The 21,558-nt window shown below is 37.1% G+C and overlaps 1 protein-coding gene across 1 annotated transcript; it reads left to right on the plus strand.

Moving 5' to 3' along the window:
• Positions 1–674: 674 nt before the first annotated feature.
• Positions 675–21,333, plus strand: sccpdha.1 (saccharopine dehydrogenase a, tandem duplicate 1). Its single transcript, XM_060830814.1, has 12 exons — positions 675–924; positions 3,286–3,395; positions 6,584–6,664; positions 7,482–7,611; positions 9,149–9,198; positions 11,936–12,066; positions 13,333–13,450; positions 15,034–15,153; positions 15,242–15,298; positions 16,220–16,331; positions 20,081–20,162; positions 21,026–21,333. Exons 1-12 carry the CDS (start codon positions 738–740, stop codon positions 21,129–21,131), a joined length of 1,284 nt encoding a protein of 427 aa, XP_060686797.1. The 5' UTR covers positions 675–737; the 3' UTR covers positions 21,132–21,333.
• The last annotated feature ends 225 nt before the right edge of the window (positions 21,334–21,558 follow it).

The raw sequence follows: 21,558 nt of genomic DNA on the forward strand, positions 1-21,558 counted from the left end.
TGAATAGAGCCAATAGCCAGAGACTTTTCCTCCGGGCAGGATTAACTGGCACAGGGGTCATAGTCTTAAGATATTAGGAGAAAGGTATAGAGGGGAAGTCAGAGGAAGGTTCTTTATGCAGAGAGTTGTGAATCTATGGAATGCTTTGCTGGCACTGGTGGTGGACATTTAAGCGACTGCTGGACATGCACATTGATAGCAGTGAATTGAGGGGTGCATAGATTAAGTTATTTTATTTTACATTAGGATTAATCCTCGGCACAGCAGCATGGGCCACAGGGCCTGTTCTGTGCTGTAATTTTCTATGTTCTATTAAATCATCCAACCATTAACGTACCCATTGTAAGATTGTTCTCTTGAAACCTGTGAAGATACTTTGCTTTAAAAACTCAAAAACTGTATTTTTTAAAACAAATTCTTGGTGGGAAAACGACCAAGAAAATTCCCAATCAACATGACCTTTATTTATTTGTTTATAAATAAAGGGAATTTTAAATTTAAAAAAAGGCTGAAATAGACATATGAAAGAAAGACTGTGCAGATTGTTGAACTCAGAGGAGGACTGCAGCTTATTTGAATCAGCTATTTGCTGCATGTTTAAAGATGGACTTTTGATAAGGAGGCGTAGATTAGGGCGAAGTGTAAGGCGCAGAACTGGGCGGAGGCTGGGGTTTAATAGGCTGTGTGCGCGGAGTGTCGTTTAGTCTCTTAGTCTTCAGACGAGTGCTTCTGTAGCTATGGCGACTGGCAGGCTGTACGATCTGATTATCTTCGGCGCCACCGGTTTTACCGGCCAGTATGTGGTAGAGGAGCTGGCTCGGGTGGTGTCCGAGACAAATAGCCCGCGGCAGCTCACCTGGACCGTGGCCGGTAGGAACCGCACTAAGCTGGAGGAAGTATTGGGACGGGCGGCCAGCGCTCTTGGTGAGTCTCGGGCCTCTGGGCCGCTAACAGGCCTCAGGAGTCACAATGGTATTTGCGATGCAAAGGCAAATCCTCCCAATTAAATTGGAAGACTAGTGTGTGTGAGAGAGAGAGAGATCACGTAAAATCCTTTTGCTTTTAAGGACCAAGGATGTCTCTAGTTGCTTCCTCCCCAGTTATTATGAGCACCAATGTATCAGGACATGAAATGCTTGTCTCATGGTTCGTTTACCTGAAATGGCTTGCAAATAATTTTTTCCAAAGTTGACAACACCGAGTCAGATTTTTGTCTGTTCCTTCTCCAGTGCTGGAGTGAATTAATTCAAACTCACTGAGGAGCTCTGATTAATTTTGGTTCTTGTATTTTTAAAGCTAAGATGGACCATTCTGATGTTAGGGTGGTTATTATTGCACTAAGATATTTGCATTAATTTTAACGTGGAGCAAAGTGTCCTGAGGCACTTCAAAAGTCAGACCTCTATACAAATGTAGCTAGAGCATTAGGAGAAATGACTAAAGTCCACTGTCGGAGGATATAGGTCATGAAAAGTGCTGTATGAGTGCGAGACTTTCTTAAGCAGTTTAAAGGTGGGAGAAGTGTAGCAAGAGAAAGCAATATAGGTGGGCATTTCTGTTGTGTGGCTAAGGTGGGTGAAGGGGATGAAATAGCGTGGATAGTGTGGTAGATTGGTATTAAAGGAATTGAATATGTAGTTTAGGATGTTGGGCCCAAGAAGTTTGCAACGATGGGTAGCAAGTGTTTGAAAACACCAACCTGCTTACATTGCATTCAATTAAACATTTATTCAAATTTTCATGACCCTTAATTCTGCATGCATTCAATAACCTTCTTGCAGTTTTCCCATGTACCACTCTCCGTAAATTCTAGCACTCTGCCTGTGTGAGAATTTCTAGTGGGTAACTGGCAATAGATCTTCGGGTAAAAAGTGAGGTCTGCAGATGCTGGAGATCACAGTTGAAAATGTGTTGCTGGTTAAAGCGCAGCAGGTTAGGCAGCATCCAAGGAATAGGAAATTCGACGTTTCGGGCATAAGCCCTTCATCAGGAAGGGCTTATGCCCGAAACGTCGAATTTCCTATTCCTTGGATGCTGCCTAACCTGCTGTGCCTTAACCAGCAACACATTTTCAACTGGCAATAGATGTCAGCAATGTTGTGAACAATTCCAAAACCTCTGAATGTCATGGAGTCATTGTTGTACGGCATGGAAACAGACCATTTGGTCCAATTTGTCCATGCTGACCAGATATCCTGAATTAATCTAGTCCCATTTACAAACATTTCCCTCTAAACTCATATTTATGTACTCGTCCAGATGCCTTTTATGTGCATGGAAGATTAATTGAGTGTGGTGTAAGCATGTTGATGACCAATGTTTTGAGGTGGACTTAAGGAGTGTTGGTGATGCCCTGAATGTGTAGTTTAAAGATTGTCTTTTGGGTTGAGCAGTGCATGAGTGAGTATTTATGAAGTTAGAGTGGGCACAGCACAGTAATTGAAATTCCTGGCTAGAACTGAGTAGGATAGATTTAGGCATATTGACCTTTGCTTACATTTTAAGAAACTAAAGAAACCAAATCTAATTTAAATCTCAATTGCGTTGGAATATTCCACTATGCTCTGCCATTGGCAATATGTTGTTTCACTGTACTCTGCAGCTGCAGTCTCAAAATTTTTTATAATTTAAACATGATAGGATATCAGAAGAATGACTGGTCTTGTTGATCTGATTTTTTTTAAAAAACAATAGTTGAATTGTCTGTGTATAGTTGAAATATTTGCTCTTTTATACTTTGGCAATGCTGGGAATAAACAACCTTTCTGTTTCTAAATCAAATTAGATGGTCACGCTGCAAGCTGTTATTTTGTATGCCTTTTTCTAGAGTAGTTTGTCAAAGGCCAAAGCAGGTGCTGTTTTGTATTTGATCACTGCTGGGGTTCATTTTCAATCCTTAAAAAGTGAACTTTCTTCCTTTTTTTTGCCTCCCCATGCTTTCAACCCATTACACCAAGGTGACTGATTTAAGAAATTCAGTATTCTTTGCTGCATGACATTTCTTGTTCCGTCTTGTTCTTTTAAAACTAGTTTTGATTATTGATTTAGTTTCCACCCTTGTATTATAAAAGGAGATCTGTATGTTTGTTTAATATTGTAAAGGGTGTGTATATACACTGTAGGTGTTTTTTTTTTAAAAATCAAGGATGCAATATTATGCAATAGATTTCTAAAACAGATAGCAACTACCTATACTCCATTGAATGAAATGTATTTTATGTTCTAATGGAAAAAAAATCATTTCCCCACGATACACTTTGTAAAGTAATAATGCTCTTGTTTCAGGAATACCAGAGCTGAAGTCTAAAGAATGTATAATCTGTGATATGAATGATCCACTCTCACTTGCTGCAATGTGCCAGCAGGGATCAGTGATCATCAACTGCGTGGGACCAGTATGTATACATTGAAGTTCAAAAGCAGCAAATTTGTGTCTTTTACTGGAGCAATGTTGTCTTGTCAATTTTTAAGAATATATTTGCACTATATTTCAGTATTTAATTCAATAGTATTAAGCAAAGTGTGAGGTAAAGCACTTGGGAAGGGGTACAAGACATGGTATTACACAATTAAAATAATGAAGATCAGAGAACTTTTGATGTGCACATCTACAGATTCTTGAAGGTAGCAGTGCAAGGAGATAAGGTGGTTATCAAGGAAAATGGAAGACAGGCCTTTATTAGCCCAGGTACAGAATACAAGAACATGAATGTTATGCTGGAACTGTATAAATGCTGGTTAGGCTACAACTGGAGTATTGCATGCAGTTCTGATCACTATTATCAGAAGGAAGCGATTTTTAAAGGGGGTGCAGAGGTAATTTATCAGGATGTTGTCTGGGCTGGATGGTTTGAACAATGAACAAAGATTGGATAGCCTGGGGTTGTTTTCTTTGGCATGGTGAAGATTGAAAGGAGACTTGATTTGAGGTATAAAAGATTTAAGGGGATTAGATATGGTTAATAGGAAAGCACTTTTTTTTTCCCCCATTCTTTGAAGGGTCATTAACCAGGAGGTGGAGATTTTAAGGTGAGGGGTAGAGATGAGCAATCTTCTCATGCAGAGGATGATGGGAACCTGGAACACACTACTTGTAAGGATGGTTGAGTCAAAAACTCTTGTAACATTTGAGCAGTGTTCAGATATTTACTTGCTACCTTCAGGGCCATGGGCTAGAAGCTGGTAAATTGGTTCTGTGCAGTCGATCTTTGTGAACTGATGGGGATATGATAGGCTGAATTGCATCCTTTGGTGTAAATATTATTTTTAAATGCACAACTTTTAAAATTATTTTTGTGGAAGATTTTTTTCCCTGTAACGCAGTGCCATTTGATGCATGCTAAAGAGATTAGAATGTGTAGATTAGGAAGATGATTTATCTACATGGGATAAAAAGTTTACACACTGTGAAAAGTGAGAAACCAGCTTGGTTTCTGCTTCCTGGAAGGGTATCTGGGAAATACTCACTTTAGGAGATGGGCTTAGTTTGTGAATCTTCCAAACCACAGAAATCTGTCGGTTTATTAAAACTGAGAAAGGTTAGGCTTACAATTCTTGAGTAAACTTGGGGGGAAAAAAATCATTGTGTTGTCTTACACTCCGCTGCAAAGAAACCATAAGGAGTCAGCTAAGTAGAAATGTGAAGTATGAGTGTGATCTCAGAGTGTCAGGATATGAGTTAAAACTTTGTTTTGCTGTGTGATTTTAACATCATTTTGTCTTTAAAATTTAGCTAAGTCAGTTTACTTTTATTTCTTTTGTTGAAAACCTTCAGCTTTGTGTGAATATGTTTCAATGAATAACCACCAAATTAACTGATTTAAACAAACCAGGCTTTATTTTAGGATCTGACTTATCCAATAGTACCATCAGCCGGATTATAACAATATGATCATCTAAATTAGAAACAGAAGTAGACCTTTCAACCCTTGAGATGACTCTCCCGTTCGATAAGTTTATGACTGATCTCATTGTGGCCTCACATCCACAATTCTGTCTATCCTTCTTAAACAAGAATCTATCAAACTTCACCTTAATTTTCACTGGTCCTGCCTCAATGTCTTTTGAGGAAGAGAATTTCTCAGACCTATGACCTTCTGAGAGAAAACAAAATCTCATCCTCCTTTTGAACCAGAAAGCCTTTCTTTTAAAAATGTGCCTTTTAGCTCTGCAGTCTTCTATATGAGATAGCATCCTTTGCACATCCTCTTAGGATCTTCCATGTTCCACTAAGATCGAATGAGATACAGACCTGTCCTATTCAACTTTTCCTCATAAGATGACCCCCTTCATCCCAGGAATCTGTTGAGTGAAAGCAGAGTACTGCAGATGCTGGATAATCATACATTAGGTTTCTCATCCAGGCCTGTGGTTCACATTGTAAATATGTGAGGCCCCAACACTGGTACTTGTGGCACATTGCTCATTACAGCTTGTCAACTTGAAAATGTACCATTTATGTATGTTTGCTTTCTTTCCTGTTAGCTAACATGTCTTCTGTCCATGCTAATGTTACTCCTAGACCATTGGTTCTTATCCTTGTAGTAACCTTTGATATGACACCTTGTCCACAGGTTCCCTTTATCCATGTGTCTTGTTGCCTTCAAGAACTTGAATATATGGCCAAACACTTTTTTTTTGCTTTCACAAAATCACATTTACTCTGCTTGATTGCAATGTGACTTTAAGGTGTGGTAAACCTTCCTTTAATGATAGGTTTCACATCTTTCGGATAGATATTAAGCCAACTGACCTGACCTATAGTTTACTGTTTTGTGATGTCCTCCTTCTCTTGAAAAGAGTTAAATTAGCAGCTTCCACTCTTATGGGGCATTTCCAGAACCAAGGGAGTTTTGGAAAGTTTAAGCCATTGCATCTACTGTCTCAGCATCCAGCTCTTCTTATAAGACCCAACAATGAAATCTGTCAGGTTATTTGATCTTTTATTAGCTTTTATTTCCAGTTTTCTCAGTTCCCTGGTTATTGGTAGTAAGTTCCTCCCTTGCTTTCATCTCTTGGTTTATAATTAATCTGAGATGTTATTTCTATCCTGCATAGTGAAGACATACAAAATATCTGTTCAATTCATCTCCCACTTTCTTATTTTTGATTTCTAATTTCCCAGACACCTTTTTAGAGGATCAACATTTACTTTACTGAAAGAAGTTGTTAATGTTTGTATTTCTAGCTATTTTTCTCATATACTTCATTATTTTTTCAATAATTTGTATTTAATATTCTGACCTGCCTGCTACAATCCTTGTATACTTTTTGTACCAAATTTGAAAAAAAACTTTAATTTCCTTAGTCAGGGATAGTTTGCACTACTAGCATTTTATTTTTCCTCAATGGAATGTATACTTTGCTGAAATATGAAATTATCTCCAATTGTCTGCCACTATATTTCAACTGTCTCTTAACCTAACTTCCCTTTTCACTTTGACTCTGATCTCCTGTCCACATAATTGCCTCTTTTTTTTTGAGCTGTTAGAAAAAAGTGTCTCTTTGTAATGAACTACACTATAGAATTGCAATGGTCCAACTTGAATTTGCTGATAACTGACCCAAGATAATCTGTCTATAGTACAGACTTTTCGGTGAGCCAGTGGTGAAGGCCTGTGTTGAAAATGGAACTCACTATGTTGATATTAGTGGTGAACCTCAGGTATTGATGTTTTTCTCTTTTTTTTATTATTTTAAAAAGATCATAAGTCATTTCCCCAACAGAGGCTGTTTTATATATATTTTTCAATATTTAATGTGTTCAAAATACTGCTTTGTATATTTTCCTCATTGTAAATATAAATATAGATATTTATATAAATATAGAATTTATATTTAAGGTGACCATTCAAACCATCCTGTTTGTACTGGTTCCTCAGGGAGATACTCTCTTTTGAAACATTATATGGAATCTGACCCAGCACACTCCTACTATCTCATGGGACACTTGGTCTACATGCCCAAAGAACTGCAGATTTAATATCAATCTGTTCAATCACATGGAGATAAATGGAAGAAACTTGTGATATTGATTAGTGAGCATTTCAACTCAAGGGACTGCCAACACAGATTTGTAATCTATCCTCTTGAAGTGATTTCTCATTATTTGAAAAAGTTTAATGAAAATTTCTTTGTACTTACTTTCTTGACTGTTTATCTGAACATAAACATGAAGTTATCTGTTAACGATAGGTTATTTTGAAAACAGAACAGTCTTTTCATAAATGGGTCAGTCGGTACCCAAAAACAATAAATTCACTAAGTATCTTCATCAGGATTCTGATTTTTTTTTTCCTCCCCCTCTGAATTAACATAAATTTCTGTCAAATGCTGATCACCCATCTGTGTTTTTCCAGAATTTAGTATTTAATTCAGATTTCCAGCTGGTCAAATAATTTTTCGCTCTTCAATGCTGTAATTTGATTCAGTAATTTTTTTTAAAGAAAAAAAGAAAATTTTCATTATTTTGTCATTAACAGTTTTTGGAAGGCATGCAACTAAAATATGACCATCAAGCTGCTGAAAAAGGAGTATATATAGTTGGAAGCTGTGGTTTTGATTCCATCCCAGCAGATATGGGCATATTGTTTACCAGGAACCAATTGAAAGGTAATTTACAATGAGTAACTGATTAAAATGTACAATTGTAGCACCACAAGTATTATAGGATACCTGAATCCTTCAACTTCTATCCAGACCGACTTTACTCAAGAGTTGTAGTTTTGTCTGCTATGTCATTTTTAAAATGTGTTTTGATGTGTCAATGCATTATGTCTGTCAGCTGCATGTTGCTTCTTTGGGCAGTATGAAATAACTTATAGGAAAAAGTCAATAGCAAGGTTAAACAAAAACAGAAATTGCTGGAGAAACTCAAGTCTGGCAGCATCTGTGGAGACAAAGAGTTAACATTCAGAAGTGCTCTGAAGAAGGGTCTCTGGACGATAGTTTCATAGTCATCATTAGATTCTTAATTCCAGATTTTTAAAAAAAAATTGAATCCAAATTCCACCATCTGCTGTGGCAGGATTCAAACCCAGGTCCCCAGAGTATTAGCTGAGTTTCTGGATTAACAATCTTTCAATAATACCACTAGGCCATCACCTCCCCAATCAGTGAGTGACAGATTGCATTTTGAACATGATTTCTTTTGGACTCCCAAGTTCACATACAAATGTTAGTTGACTTAGACATGCATCAGGTTTCTGGAGTAAGATGAGTCCAATGTTGAAAGAAGAAATGTAACCAGTTGGAAAGAGAACATTTACTGGTTTGCCAACTTGAGATGTACATTAACATGCTGCTTCATCTGGATAAAGAGCATTATTCACAAAACCTGCGGTGATTGATATCTGTAGATTTTCAGTCTGTTCCTTGGAAAGTAGCTCAGGGTTTGTAATGAAGATAACTACGTTAAGAAACTTGGTATATATTTGGAATACCACCCTGCAATCCAGTATTTTATTTCTTTTTTTTTTGGTAATCGGTTGTATTTCAAGACACAAAATTCCAGTTCTGATTAAACTGAACTGATCTAATTTTCTGTGGGCACTCTGAGAATCAATTGGTTGATGGTTTCAATTGCACATTGAGTGACTACCTTCAACAAAAATGAAGCTACTGATTGCTGTTGTTTCTTATGTTGGTTAGCAACACATTTTGTTTGCCATTTTCAATTTCTTAATTTCTTAATACTGTTTCAACTTTACATAAAAATAGGTGTCATGATTTGAGCCAAATTCGATGCCTAAGTGAGACTATTTTGGATAACTGAGATATAGAATTCCTTCCATTAGTGCAGAAGGATGGTAATTGGTCAACCGTGCCTGTATTGGCTCTTAAATGACCACCATTACCTAGTGCCTGTCTTCTTTTTCCTTGGTACCCTTACATGTTATTTTTATGCAAATGATCATCCATTGCCCAGTGAAATGCTTCTAATTAGACGCTCTTCAAACTTTCTTTGCAGTTCATTATGTAATATCAGTTGAAAAATTGTGTGGTTCAGCAGTCTCTCGTGTAATCCAATTTTTGTGGATGGTTGAGAATTATGAAAAATATTTAAGGTATAATTGATAATTTGGGATTTTGTTTTAAATAGGTACTTTGGAGAACTAGTCATTCAGAATTTTGCATTGTTACTTTTCAGGTACTCTAACTGCAGTTGAAAGCTTCGTATTAATAAAATCAGGACCTGAGGTTTGTTTCTTGTCCATTTCATGTAATGTAGTTGAAATAATAAACTCTGCTATTTATATTGGTATATGTTTGCATCCATCCAATTAACCAACTTAGAATAGATTTAATTTGTTATCAACTCTCCCTTGGTGTTGCTCTGGTTGAGTCAGAGATGTACAGCATGGAAACAGACCTTTAGTCCAACTCGTTCATGCCGACTCAATAACTCTAGTCCCATTTGCCAGCATTTGGCCCATATCCCTCTTAAACCCTTGCTATTCATAATACCCAACTAATGCATTTTAATTGTTGTATTTGTACCAGCCTCCACCACTTCCTGTGACAGCTCGTTGTGTACACACACAACCCTTTGTGTGAAGAAATTATTCTTTTAAATCTTTCCTCTCTCATCTTTAAATCCATGTCCTCTAGTTTTGGACCCTCCTCCCTCTCAGGGAAAAGACCTTGTCAATTTTCCTTATCCTTCCACCTCATGATTTTATAAACTTCTATAAGGTCACCTCTCAGCCTCTGACGCTTCAGGGAAAATAGCCCCAACCTATTCAGCTTCTCGCCTCAAACCCTCCAACCCTTACCAACATCATTGTAAATCGTTTCTGAATCCTTTCAATTTCACAACATCCTTCCAATATTTGGGAGACCATAATTGCACGCAATATTCCAAAAATGGCCTAACCAATGTCCTGTACAGCTGCAGCATAACCTCCCAACTCTTATACTCAATGCTCTGACCAATAAAGGAAAGCATATCAAATGCTGCCCTTCCCTATCCTATCCTATCGTGAAATTCCACTTTCTAGGAACTATGAACCTGCACTCCAAGGTCTCCTTGTTCAGTAACACTCCCCTAAGGACCTTATCATTTATGTGTATAATTCTTGCCCTGACTTTTGCCTTTCCAAAATGCAGCATCTCACATCTAAATTAAACAAATCTGCCACTTCTTGGCCCATCTGATCAAGATCGTGTTGTAGTTTGAGAGAACTTGCTTTGCCGTCCACTACACCTCCAATTTTGGTGTCATTGCAAACTTACTTACTATGCATCCTATGGAGATTTGATAAAAGTACTCTATTTAAAATCCATTTTGAGTGTGGACAGAGCAGATGGGGAAAAACTGTTCCCACTGCTGTAAGGATCAAGAACAAAGGGGCCCAGATTTAAACTAATTGTACAAGAAACAATGAAGGTCCGAGGAATGTCTTTTGCACTCAGCAAATGGTTAGGGGTTGGAGTGCATTGTCTGAGAGTGCAGTGGGGTTTGTTCAGTCAAGGCTTTCAAGAGATGCTGGAATTAGATGATATTTTTAAGATCCCAAACTTGTTAAAGGTCTGAAACTCTAAACCAAAATTGTTGCTGTAAATACATTTAGAAACACACACCCTTCTGAACAGATGCGAAAAAGCAGAGGTGTGTTTACTATTCACACCCCATGACTCATCAACATCCTGTAACCTTAATCTTGGAGGGGTGAACTATTGGAACTGTTCACTTAAATCAACAAAGAAAAGAAGGTTGTATTTCTGGCTTCAAAACTATTGGGGCCACGATGTGCCCATACAGTTGTAGTATCCGTGACTGGCAGCAATGGCGCAGTGAGGTGCCTGCATCAAAAAGGGGCAATAAAATGCTTTAATGCAAATCCTGCAATTGCAAGTTGTTCACTGCCCTCACTCAAAGCAGCAAGCAAGTTGTCTTTTTAAGAGTTCCTTTAGTCAGTGACACAATTTATGTGTATGGATAGAGTTAACACTGGATTTCAATTCTGTGTGCACATTGATGCCAGCAGTTACAGTGCAGTAGCAGTAGATAGTCCAGAGGATAAGACATTGATGCACATACTGCAAGGCCAATCAACATGGAGAACAATACACAAGATTTATTTCGAAAAATACCTCCACCATGATCACAGGAAGATACAAGTTATGATTTTCGATAAGTACACACCAAGGATCAAATGGGAATAGACCATATTTAGCGGTCTTGATCTCTTTACATAGGTCCAGTGAATTAATTACTTCAAGTTTGATTATTCAGAGGATGGTTTGTTTTATAACGATCCCAGGTGAACGTTACAGTGCACATTGGAGGAAGGGCATGTCTCTGCCAGAGTTTATTATCATTGTACCTATTAACAACCTTACTTTCTGAATTTAATTGCCCTTTTGCCCCTTTGTTCTGCATGTTCCATGTGATTCTTATCTCTGTGATGCAGAGATTGAATAAGTGTTCACAGTTTTTGTAAGCCAATTGTAGTATCTCTGTTAAATTACATATTTTAGGATAATTTTGATAGAGGTATGCACTGGAGAAGCCTAGTATTTAGAATAATGTATCTCTCTTCTTCTTCCAAATTGAATCATCCTCAGTTTCCTCATGTTGATGAGTTACTTTTGAAAGTAGCACAAACTTGATGTGCACACGTATTTACTGCAGAAATGAAAAGTGACTGGATTTGTCTGTTTTTGGTGGAACCAACTAAAGGATAAACATTTATCAGAAATCTGGGAGAACTCTCAACAGTTTCAAATGAGTTCCAGGGCAGAAATTATCACCATCCTTTCATTGTAAATTTAAACTAACAGTAATTGTGCCAAGTGAAAGACAGGTTTTTGATAAAGAAATACTGTAATTTCAACCATTTTTGATATCAATTGGACTGACTGATTAAGAAAATTGTCTGTGCATTTAGTATGAGATTTCTGCTTGTCCGAACCATTTCTGTCTTATTAATAGGGTGCCAGTTTTCATGAAGGAACTTGGCAATCGGCAGTCCATGGACTGTCTGATCAGGATAATCTGAGAAAACTGAGGAGACAGTTTGGACATAAACCCCTTCCAGTTGTGGGGACCAAGCTAACACGGAGGTGAGAAAAACAAATTCTGTGTAAAAGCCGTCTTTACTTAATCAAGGTTGATGCTATGTCCTTCTCCTCAATAGTTGAAGGCACATTAACAATGTATGGCTGAAATTTACAATTATGCATTGAGGCAGCATATAATCTCTGTGCATGATTTGGGTTTTCTGTTGACTATTGTACATTAGCTTACAATCATCTGCATTAAAAATTGTATATGCTCAGTGGAAGTTAAAATGTTCCTGATGTTGGGATGCCCAGAACTAGGGGTCACTGTCTCAGAATAAGTGGTATGCCATTCAGGACTGAGATGATGAAGAATTTCTTCATTCGTAGGAAGCTGTTGGGGCCAGTTCATTACATATACTTAAGAGGGAGCTGGATTTGGCCATTGAGGCTAAAGGAATCAAGGGGTTTGGAGAGTAATGGGAAGGAGCTACTGAATTGCAAAATTAGCTATGAGCATATTGAATGGTGATGTGTGCTGAAATGGCTGAATGGCCTACTGTTGCACCTATTTTCTATGTTTCACTAGGCTTAGCTCTTGATGTGTTCTGTACTAACCTTTTTAAATGCAAGAAATAGGCAAAACCTTCAGTAATGCTGCTTTTGAAAGGGATAGTATATTTTGTTAACTAAGGAGACTAGCAGTTTTTAAGTTTGATATTTTTCTGATAAATATCAATGTGCCTTTGTACCCTTTCAACACTTTCATGACAGGCTCTAGATGTCTCCACACTGCCTCCCATTTGTTAAAGTTCACTGCTTATCTTTTATTTACTTTAAAACTCTTCTTTCACATCTGACAGCAATAATATTTGCCTATTTGCTATACATTGAATTTCCCTGTTTGTTTTCTCTGCTTAAGTGCAAAGATTTGCCTTCACTAACATAAAATGAATGCTTTATACTGTGTGTGACTTGACCTTGATTTGCCACAAGGAAAACTATTGTGTGCTTAGTTTGCTATTCCAAATGGCAAGTAATATATAGGTGTGACTTATTACTTAATTCTTGTGTGCTTTTCATTTACAAAAGTTTGCTAAGTATAAAATACCAATGTGTTTCTTTAAAAAAGTCTACAGTGATGTAAAGCTTTTTTTTTCAAAAAAGCAGGGTGGTGTTATTTTAAAGGGAGATGTATTTTTAGCAAAAAGAAAAAGCAACTGAAAAGATGGCAGTTCTCCCTGATGTGGTAGAGTTCAAAACATGTTGTATAATGAACAAACGTACATGCTTGCCTAGAAGCTTCTTTGAATTTTTTTCCCTCCACAGAGGATCACTATTTTATAGTGATGCATTGAATCAATATGCAATCCCATTCATGGGATCTGATGCTTCTGTAGTTAAACGCACCCAACGTTATCTGCATGAGAACTTGAAAGAAAGCCCTGTAAGTACATTCTTAGCTTCCTTGAAATCTGCACTTTTTAAAGAAACTCATGGTCTGTTTAGCTTTTCTTAAATGCCTTGAATATGGCATAAATATTTCAAAAATAAGAGGTAAAATGCAATTCATTTGATTTCCACCCCCTCAAAAGCTGAAGCTGTCTCCAAGCTATAGCCGTTCCAACAATGTAGTTGGCTGTTTGCAGAGCCTGAGTAATTTTGTTGGAATTTTATGTGACCTGCCAAGAAAATGAGATGCCCATTTAGTGTTAAGACCTTATGTGGACTTATCGTGAGCATTTCTGGCTCAAACGTAAAGAAGTAGATTTTTGAAGAAAAACTGCTGGAAACTTGGCTAGTTTAAGCTCGTGGCGGGAACAGTCAAGTTCAAGGGGTTGGAATGTAAGAGTAGGGAAGTGTTGCTGCTTCTGCACAAGGTTCTGGTGAGGTCACATCTGCTGTACTGAGAGAAGTTTTGGTTCCCTTCTTTAAGGAAAAATGCTGTTTCACTGGAGACAGTTCAGAGAAGGTTAGCCAGGATGATCCCTGGTCTGGAGGGAATGTCATTTTGAGCAAAAACGAAACCAGTTAGGGATCTACTCGGGAGTTTAGAAGAATGAAAAGTGATTTCATTGAAACATATAAGATTTTAAGGAACTTGGCAGGGTAAATGCTGAGAAGATGTTTCTCCTCATGGGAGAGTCCAGGACAGAAGGCATATTCTCAGAATTAAGGAGTGCCAACTTAAAACTGAAGTGAGGAGGATTTTTTCTGAAGGTTGTGTCTCTTTGGAGCTCCTTGCCATAGGGAGCTATGGAGGCAGTGTCCTTGTGTACATTTTAAGGCTGATTTGTAGATTCTTGATTAGTAGGGGAATTAAGAGTTGTGGGAAAAGGCAACAAAGTGGACGTGAGGAGTGTCAGATTAGCTACAATCCTACTGAATCGCGGAGTAGGCTCAAGGTGTGGATTGGTCCACTTCTGTTTTATTTCTTGTGGATTATTCTTCAGAATCAAAAATAAAATGATGACCAACAGTGGAATCAAAAAAGCAGGGAGAAAAGGCAAGCAGAATACTGATGAAGGATCATGAGTACAGTGACGTAATCAAACACTTTTTATGTATTGGATAAAAGTATCAAAATATTAAAGAATATTGCTGATAAATAAAACAAAGGAAAATGAAGCAAACTTGAGTGTGTACATGTGCACATGCACATTTGCAATAAATGAATGAAAGCATTTATAAACTGCTACATGGAAACTTAAATTTTCACAAGAAACCATTTTACTGTGTACATCCCACCTGATTATTTGGGTTTGTCTGTATAGGCATGTGTGGTGCATATTGTCAGTGTCAGAGCTGTAGAGAAAGAACAGAGAAAAGGGACTATGTAGTCTTAAGGAAATTTGAAAAATCAGCAATTTAATATTCCTCTGTTTAATTGCACAAATTTTGTGTCTGGTCCAAGCATAGCACTTAACAGAAGTTCATTGTGATTATAGTTATATCCATCAATAGACTCTTTCAACTTTTGGGTATTCCTTTAATTAGTTGCTGTAACCCAATTTGATATTGTAACTTTAGGTCCAATATGGTGCTTACGCTGCTATAGGTGGAATTCGATCAGTCATACTTCTCATGGTAGCTGGTTTCGTTTTCTGGTGTTTCTCAAAGTGTAAATTGGGAAGAAATCTTCTAATCAAAGTAAGTAGCTTGAATCTATGATTTGCACAAGAATATTATTATAAACTACTTAACGTGTAACTTCTATTGCTTTCTGTTTAACATGTAGTATCCAGAGTTTTTCTCGTTTGGATATTTTACAAGACAAGGACCAACCAAAAAACAGGTAGGTTAATTTTGCTCTTCCTTATTTTTTTTTCATTTTGTGTTGAACTTCTTTTATTTTTAGGCCATCATCAATTTTAAACTTACGGGTAGATTTCTTTATTCACTCTATTTCAGTATTGCACTGTGATGGAGAATTTTAGAATTCTTTGAACTGTCTTCAGTTCAGTAAAGTAAAAAGGGAGACTAACAGTAAATCCTTAGAACTTTAGGAGAGATTATTTGTCCTGACATGTGCTCCTGGTCTCTGAAAGACCTTTTTTTTAAATTTAAAAAAAAATTGAAATACCTATTTCACTTTTAAAACTAATTGATTTTGTTTCTGGATAGACAATTTGAAGTAATTTTATTTATTAGAGAGCTCCTTCAACTGTATCAACTTCTCACTTTTCAGATTTGTATATCTGAAATTCTATGTATCGTAGAATCTCTACGGTAGGGAAGCAGGTCTTCCGGCCCACTGAATCCACACCGACCCTCTGCAGAGCATCCCATCTAGACCATTCCCCTACCCTATCTCTGCACTTCCCATGGCCAGTCCACCAAACCTACACATCTTTGTGTGAGTTTCCTCCCACAGTTCAGAAGTGGAGATGTAGCTATGGTGCAATCACTTCTCTATTCATTCCTGATGAAGGGCTTATGCCCGAAATGTCGAATTTCCTATTCCTTGGATGCTGCCTGACCTGCTGTGCTTTAACCAGCAGCACATGTTCAACTATTTCAGAATCTGCCCCAACGAATTGTTCAGTTATTAGCATTTGGCTCAGTTATATGCAAGCTTGTAGAGCAGCAAAGCAAATTGAACTTTGAGGCTGCAGTGTAAATCAAACAACCATAAAAGTCTGTAACAAATAATCTGCAATGAAGCAAAATAGACTGTTTGTTTATTTTCAAAAAAAACTTGTGTTGTATTTTCCAGATAGAAGGCACCTCTTTCAGCTTCACCTTCTTTGGTGAAGGGTATCCAGAAGGTGTAGATCCACAGCAAGGCAAACCTTCAGTAAAAATCTGCACTCAAGTGAGAGGGCCAGGTATGGGTGATGTTTAATACAAACTTGACTCAGTCTGAAGTACTCACCATTTCTTATACCTACTTGGAATTTTCAGGGAAAAGTGATGGTGATGACGAATAGACTGTTTTAAGTTCAACTGAGTTTTTTTTATTTAATAAATTTCTCTGAAGTGAAAGAAGACTAGGTGAAGGAATTCTAGAGATGGAGAACTTTAATTTGTAGTTTGAATACATTTATGTTGTGTCTTTCCAGTGCACATAGTCCCTTCTTGCATTTCCTTTTTAATGAATACAGTACTGAAACTAATGCTTTTGTTGTCAAAGTATACCTGCATGCAGCTGAGAAGGAGGTCTATCCAACGAATGATCTTCACAACCCCACCTCACCCACCACTGCCTAAATCTCCTCAATTATTAAATTGTAGATGCTTCTTTGATCTTGCAGTGCCAGTTTTATTTAAATATGCATTTTAATACAATCCTTTCTATGAAATGCTTTGCATTACATGACAGAATTATACAAATCTAAAACCCTTTCTTGACACTTGTACTGTGCTCAGAGCAGTGCTAACTACTGATTAGCAGATGATTATAGGCAACTGAGTTAGTAATGGGAACTGAAAAGATAAGATGGCAAGCTTTAAAGATAAAATATAAGTATTGCTATTAACTGGTTTGATTTTATTGCCCATCAAGCAATTTCTTTCTCCTTACCTTTCTTTACCTTTTCATTTTATATGAATGAAAGAACACCAAGCTAAAGTACAGGAAATGAAAGTTGACGCTTTCATTGATGTATGTACAGTAAGCACACAAGATGGCAGCTGAGTAGGCTCCGAAGCCAGAACTCGTCCATTTCTTTTCTTTTTCCCCTTTTTTTTTCTTTTTTTTTTTCCCTTTCTCCTTATCTGCATTCCTCAGACCGCATCAGTGGTGGAGAGTTGAACCAGTGTAGACTCTATGGCTTACCGACTGCATGGGAGACCGCACTCTGCTTCCAACTTTATTAAGACTGTAATGCTGAACTTGTACGTTTTTATTTCTTTCTTTCTTGTCTAATTTATATCTAAGACTTTGAACCTGGGTATGTTTGTACCTAAGATGGTGCTGGAAATGGTGACACAGTATTCCTTTTGCTATACTCCTATCCCTGTACTTGATTACATGTGACAATAAACCTGATTCAAAATCAAGACTTCCTGATTTTAAACGTCCAACTTAAACACTGTAAAACGCAATTCCATACAGGAGTGTATTTATAATTTTAAAGATCTGAAAGATGAATGTTTCCTCTTGATTACAAATTGGTATTTTATATTGTCCTGCATTGTGTTCCAACTTATGTACAAATTGACTTGTGAACGAAACCTGTTTTCAATCTGAGGACTGCCTGTATTCAGGAAACTTAACTTTTGACTATGGCTTGCTAATTATGGTTTGCTTTCCTTTTCCTTTTGTTTTTTTATTTCAGACTTGTCCTCACATTGTGTCCTTTTTCGTTTTCATCTTCTAGTGCTCTTTCTTTTTATCTTTTATTGTGTTACCTTTATCCAATTTGTAGTAAATGGTGACCTTTAGTTAATGGTTGGCTTTGCCAAATCCATGGAATTTCCCGTGTCAAGTCTTTTATGGTCAACTTATTTAAGGAAATATATAATTTTCTTAGAGGCAGTAGACAAAAGATTCACCAAGATGATTCCCTGATATGAGCAAAGGCTACATAGATTGGGACTGAACTTGCTGGAGTTTAGAGGAATAAGTAGTGATCTCATTGAGACATATAGGATTCTTGAGGGGCGCAACAGGGTAAATACTGAGAAGATGCTCCTCCTCTCGCGTGAGAGTCTAGAACCAGATGGTACCATTTTAAGATATGATGAGGAATTTCCTTTCTCAAAGCCTTTCACAGAGCTGTTGTTGCAGAGTCCTTGCTTACATTTAAGGCTGAGATAATTTCCTGACCGATCAAGAATCTAAGTGTAATAGAGAAAACAGGAAAGTGGATAGGAGGAATGTTGAATCAACCATTATCCTATTGAATGGCTGTGCAGACTCAAGGGGCTGAATGACCTCTGATACTTCCTATTTCTTATCAAGTTATAGTCTTTACCTGCATAGCTTACTTTCCAGGATCCACACTAAGTTATCCTTGGTTTTACTCCCAGTGAAGAAAATGAAATTTCCATGAAGGTGCCAGCACAGTGTAAGCTCTTTATTTTGATAGAAGGTAGTAGGACTTGGGCTGAATGGCCTACTTTAGCCCCTACTGAATCTGTTCCACCATTCAATGAGGTCATGGCTAAACTAATAATCCTCCACTACACTTCCCTCCTTCCTCTCCATAACTTTTGATTACCTTTATTGATTTAAAATTCTGTCTGTCTATCTCAGCTTTGAATAAACGTAATGACCTGGCTTCAACAAATTCACCACCACCACCTGAGAGAAAGTATTCTCCTCTTCTCTAAAATATTCAACCCTATATTCTAAGATTATGCCAACTGGTCCTAAACTATCCCACTGGGGAAACAACTTCTTTGCATCTATTCTGTCAAGAATCTTGTATGTTTCAATATTGTCACCTTTTCCTTTATAACATTCCAATCTACTTGTCCTGATCTTATAAGACACTCCCTCAATGCCAAATGAACTTTCTCTGGTCTGCCTGCAATGCCAGTGTACCTCTCCTTGGATAAGAGCTCAAAATTATTCTGTATTCCAGCTGTGGTCTGATTTGTATATTTGCTAAAAACATACTAATGTACACAATATTGAATAGTTTTGGTGAAATCTCCATAATTTTATGCTCCATTCCCTTTGAAATAAAGGCCAATATTTAATTTGCCTTACCTATTCCCTTCTGAATTTGGTTGCTAGCTTTTTGTGATTCGTGAACCAGGACATTCCCAGTATTTGATCATTAATTGTGCATTGGTGACCTCTTCACTAATGGGCTTTCACATTGATTAGAAATTGCTGATTAAGCTTAAGCATCTAGCAATTCAGTTAGTAACACATTTGAAAAATAAACCATCACAATTAGACTTATTGCTTGCATCTATTCCTGCTGTAAGATATAGGAGCAAAAGTAGGCTATTTGGCCCATTGAGTCATCATCATCTATTCGATGAAATCTGATAATCCTCAACTCTTTCCTGTATTTTTCTCAAATGTTGATTCTCTTTACTAATCAAAACAACCTCCCACCCCGGCGAGTGAATCTTGTATGTGTCAATAAAGTTACCTCACATTTTTCTAAGCACAAATGAGTACATACTCAACCTTTCCTCATAAGAGAATCACTCCTTACCCAGGATTAGTCCAGCGAATTCCCTTTGGATTGTCTCCCATGTCAGTTGATCCTTTCCTGGCTAAGGGGACTGAAACTGTTCAATATTGTGTGGTCTAACTGGTGATTTGTATAGTCTTACCAAGACTACTTTGCTGACTACCATTTTTGTTGTAAAACTTTAAATTTTTCCAAAAGTCTGCAATTTCTTTGTTAAAATTATGTTTGTATACTTTTTTGAGCATCACCTGATAAAATATTAACTAAATAATTTGAAAAGCAAGTCTAATGTTATCTTGATAGCTTCCTCTTTTTCTGCAAATGGTGGGCTTTTGGTGACAGAACATTGTGTGGCAAATGTTTGCTTTCAAAGGAAAGTGTATTTTTGTTTAAGAGCATGATTTTCAATTTTTGATGGTGTAAGTGATTACGTTTCTGTTGGCCTTATTTCAGAACTTCTATTTTATTTTACTTACCAGAACCTGCTTATGTTGCGACATCAATAGCTATGGTACAGGCAGCTGTTACCATACTTTGGGAACACAAGTTTCTGCCCAATCGGTGAGTTTCAGAACTTAGACTGTGTGAAATAATTTTGAGATGCTGTTGTTGAGTCTAAAAGCTTAATCCAGAAAACACAAGTGTATCAACGTTCCCAATTCTCTCATTCTGCATAGCCACATCTTACAATAATAAACTGATAATGCATATAGATCTTCCACAAGCACAGGAAAGCAAATTAGTTCATTGTGTAAATTTTAATTCTGAAAGGAGATAATGGGTGAAAGCCTTAAGATTATTCCTGTCTTTGTCAAAAATCAACTTTGCTTAATTGTTCTTAATATGTCTCAATTCCTTCTTGTTAGAAATCTGCGTGTTATCTTAATGAATCAATGCATGTATTTAACTTTAATTGCTTTTCATCCCACACTTTCCAGTGTTTGAAGATATTTCACCTTAAAGTTCTTGTTTTGTAACTAGTGTTCCTTTACTATTTAAAAAAAACTGTCTGAACCACTTTGACTAATTCTATTCCTTATCCTGACATGTAATTTTGCAATGACTTGTGTTGTTGGTGTCACAATTGGCCTATTTTCACTCTATGCAGATTGTTTTTATTAGAGAAAATGATTTCTGTTAGATTTTAACTATTTATTGTACACTTTAAGCCAGTTGCACATGAAATATTGTTCCACTTTGCTTTTTAAATTTCAATATGGATGACTGGTTTATTGATTTTACAAATATTAAATGATGCACAGATTTGAATAGTTTCTTGCAAGAATACTATTGTCTTCCAGTGATTGAGCTAATTGCTTTAGATTTGAAGACCTCCAGGGTGTCTTCAGTTTGAGGTCCTGAATGGAGCTGAAGAGGCTGTTCATAGTTTCAAACTTCTCATTTTTGTTCCTCCTTCCTTCTAGGGGTGGGGTGTACTCACCTGGAGCAGCGTTCTCGAAGACCACTCTGATTGAAAGACTGAACAAAAATGGCATTGAGTTCAGTGTCATCAGCAAGCCTGAAGCATAAGTGCTTCCACACGATTTGAGTCCTCGGAGTGTGGTGGTTCATTGTCCTGCTATTTACTACATTGACAAGATTTGTACTTGATAATTAACAGCTTTTTTGCAGCAATTAGCTCATGTAATATAATGAACAAGAATGCGAAATAGTTTGAGACTTGCTTTTGAGGACACAGTGTTCTGATGGTAATTAAACTTGTTGAATGTAACCATTTCAAAGTTGTCACTGTATTTTTAAATTGAATTGCAATTATTCTATTTATATTCAACATGTTACAAGGGAAGAAGAATTGAAACATCATGGTACAACCTGTAATTCTAACAGTATTCTGGACTTTTGTTATAGGGTCTCTGTGTTTGTCCCTCAGCCCCTCCCTGGATTTGGCCATGCACTTCCATTGGATTGGTCCATGCTTATCGACAGTGTACTGCAG

The sequence above is a fragment of the Hemiscyllium ocellatum genome, chromosome 10, assembly GCF_020745735.1.
Source record: "Hemiscyllium ocellatum isolate sHemOce1 chromosome 10, sHemOce1.pat.X.cur, whole genome shotgun sequence".
Lineage (NCBI taxonomy): Eukaryota > Metazoa > Chordata > Chondrichthyes > Orectolobiformes > Hemiscylliidae > Hemiscyllium > Hemiscyllium ocellatum.

Coding starts and splice junctions, on each gene's coding strand:
- sccpdha.1 (XM_060830814.1), top strand. CDS start 738: ATGGCGACTGGCAGGCTGTACGATCTGATTATCTTCGGCGCCACCGGT. Junction 13,451..15,033: donor AGAACTTGAAAGAAAGCCCT/GTAAGTACATTC, acceptor TTGTAACTTTAG/GTCCAATATGGTGCTTACGC. Junction 15,299..16,219: donor AAGGACCAACCAAAAAACAG/GTAGGTTAATTT, acceptor TGTATTTTCCAG/ATAGAAGGCACCTCTTTCAG.